The sequence below is a fragment of the Gracilinanus agilis genome, unplaced genomic scaffold (genome assembly GCF_016433145.1).
Source record: "Gracilinanus agilis isolate LMUSP501 unplaced genomic scaffold, AgileGrace unplaced_scaffold60964, whole genome shotgun sequence".
NCBI lineage: Eukaryota > Metazoa > Chordata > Mammalia > Didelphimorphia > Didelphidae > Gracilinanus > Gracilinanus agilis.
In genome coordinates this window covers 1-3,081 of record NW_025396271.1, presented here as the reverse complement: position 1 = coordinate 3,081, position 3,081 = coordinate 1, and the positions used below count along the sequence as shown (strand labels likewise).

At 43.3% G+C, this 3,081-nt stretch overlaps 1 protein-coding gene across 1 annotated transcript; it reads right to left on the bottom strand.

Moving 5' to 3' along the window:
- Positions 1-7: 7 nt before the first annotated feature.
- Positions 8-866, bottom strand: LOC123256562 (vomeronasal type-1 receptor 1-like; the record flags this gene model as incomplete). The annotated part of the gene is made up of 1 exon (XM_044685153.1): positions 8-866. A coding segment is annotated over exon 1 (859 nt), but the record flags the coding sequence as incomplete, so codon positions are not given.
- Between the last annotated feature and the right edge of the window lie 2,215 nt (positions 867-3,081).

Sequence of the window (3,081 nt, the reverse complement as noted above, 5' to 3'; positions counted from 1 at the left end):
TCAGTGCTGATCAGCACAAATGGACATATATTTGGGAAACAGCCAGCTAGGAAGTTGGAGCTGTGCAGTAACCAAGGTCTTGGGTTTTTAAAATGCATATATAGTACTAAAACAGAATTGAGCAAATAAAAGAAGACAAAGGTGTTCACCAGCAATTGGATGGATCGAGTGGCTCTGATTTCAGGGGAGGCTCTGGGAGAAAGGCTGGACGTATGGATGTGCTGGACTCTTTTTTGGTGCCTTTTTAGAAGCAACATCATGTAGCCACTGGCAAAAACCATGAGCCCTACACAGGTAACATCAGGGAGGGAGGCCACAACTGAAGATAGAGCAACAGTAATGGTAGAGGTTGTTGAAGTAGAACAGAACCCGTAATCCAGTAGGTTTGAGATGTTTCTGGTAGTCCTTGTCCCTTTAATTGTCAGAAGAATGATGCTATTTAGGATCAGATGGGATATCCAGCAGAGGACACTGCAGGGGATGATGGACTTTTGGGTTCTGTTTTTAAGCTTTATGTATCTAGAAGTGCTGGGGCTGATAGCAATGGCCTGAAAGCCACTCAGGAAGCATGTCATGCTGAGGGAAAGAGCACGAGCCACTCTTAGAAGGTAGAAGACAGTTTTACAGCCTGTGTCATCTAGGAAATTCTTTAGGCTCAAAGCAGCCATTGTCTGAGGGACACCCTTGAAGAGAAGCATCAGGGAGTTGGCCCAAGCCAGCTGTATGAGAATTGTGTCTATGGGCCTTAGTTTGTGTGCAGTGAGGAACATGAAGGTGAAGAGAAAAACTAGGAAGGAATTTCCCAGAACTCCAATGGCAGTCTGGGAACAGAAGACAACCCCTAGGATGATTTCAAGTGGACTCATGTTCTTAGTGTCTTCGAAGAGAACCTTCATTCAGAGCCAAAGGGATGGAACAGAAATGAAGAGAACTCAGTGACATTCCTAGCCATTTCCTACTCCTTCATATTCTAAAGGAATGACTGAGAAGGTAGCCTTTGTGGGATCCATATTTCTGAGAGGGGTTTAAGGTGCATTGCAGAATTCCATAGTGCCCCCCCAGAATTCTAAGAGAGGGGACAGTTAAAGGCAGTTGGAGTCCTGGTATAAAAACCAAGTCACCCTTCTTGCAGGGGTCCTGACTCTTTGTTCTTGGCTCTGAGCAGAGGGACAATCTGTGTAACTCTGGCCTGGGACATTCAGTCACTGACAGCCAGGGGTGCTTTACCTTGATAGCAACCTCCAAGACAGACCTTTAAGCAAGATCTCAGCCTACTTTCAGTTTAGCAGTTTAGGTTTTAGAAGGAAGATTATTTAGGGGCTTAGATTAGAGTTCAGCCATTCAATTTAAATCCCCCCTGCGGCCCCCCCAAATGTGCTGTTAGTCTACAGTTAACAGTTAGCCAAATTACCTTCCCTCTCTTCCCTTAAACTGATTCCTTTTTCCTGTTCCCTGAAATCATTAAATACATTTAGTTTGTGAAAAGATAGAGTTTGTGTATAGTTAGCTGGGGATTATACTTACTACCTTCCTTTCATCAAGCCAAATATTTAATTTAAGCAGGGGCTGTAACTGCCTGTGCCCTGGGGGCCCGTGGTCAGATTTGCTGAAGATTTTAAGGTCATACATTTCCATCCTATGAGAGAGTAATTCAGACAAAGAAAGTTATCATCACAAGGGGTTTATCCACTTTCCATCTTGACCCAGAAGTTACTAAGCTAGAATACCCTCCATAACCAGAGAGTTAACTGACTTCCAACTGCTTAGAGGGTGGGGGGAGGCGAAGGCGTACTCCACAGGCTCCTGCCCCTCCCATCCAGTCAAGTCTGCCTGCTTCTCTAAAGACCAGGGATTGGGGAGACTTGATTTACATTTTATAGTTTCCCTTATCCTACAGCTTGGAATGTGGACCACACATAATATTCCCACATGTAAGATTAAAATTAATATCCAATAACTCCAAGTATTATATTTTATAGGATTTATTAATAATCAGTTGAAGTTAAAGAAATAAAAGAACAAAACTAAAACCCTGAGTAAAGAAAAGTTTTCCCAGCCACATTCATGCAAAAAGAGAGGGGGGGGGGGAGGCAGCTGGGTAGCTCAGTGGATTGAGAGTCAGGCCTAGAGACAGGAGGTCCTAGGTTCAAATCTGGCCTCAGACACTTCCCAGCTATGTGACCCTGGGCAAGTCACTTGACCCCCATTGCCCAACCTTACCAATCTTCCACCAAGGAGCCAATACACAAAAGTTAAGGTTTAAAAAAAAAAGTAAAAAACAAACAATCAAAAAAAAAAAAAGAGAGAGAGGGGCGGTGTTACCCACAAACTTTATCTCCAAAATGTAAGAGTGTAAGGAGAGAACGAAGGTGGGATGCTGGGAATTGGAGTCCTGGGGAGAAAATCCTAATTACACACACAATAAGTGTTGCTCTTGTGGGATGGGGATGTAGATTTAATGGATGTCTCTGGGTGGATCCATTGTTTGATGACATGCCACTTCATTGATAAATATTTATTAAGCATCTACTCTGAGACATGCAACATGCTAAGCATTGGTGATACAAAGGAAGAGAAACATCCTTTCTGCTCAAAGATCTACAGCCTAATGGGGGAGACAAAATGTAAACAGCTACATGGACATGCATCCAGGCTATTTGGGAAATAATTAATAGAAGGAATACATTTGATTCAAGGAGTAGCAAGAAAGGCTTTTTTTTTAAATCCTCACCTTCCATCTTAGACTCAATACTGTGTATTGGCTCCAAGGCAGAAGAGTGGTAATGGTAGGCAATGGTGGTCAAGTGACTTGCCCAGGGTCACACAGCTGGGAATTGTCTGAGGCCAGACTTGAAACTATGACCTCCTGTCTCTAGGCCTGGCTTTCAATCCACTGAGCTAACCAGCTGCCCCCAAGAAAGGCTTCTTGTAAAATGAAGTATTTTCACTTTAACTTGAAGGAATTCACAGGATCCAGAAGCCAGGGAGAGAAGTCTAGCAGTAAAAATGCAGGAGATGGATTATCTTGTGGGATGAACAAGCAGAAGAGCAGTTCTAATAGGTCACAGAGTGTTTGAGGAA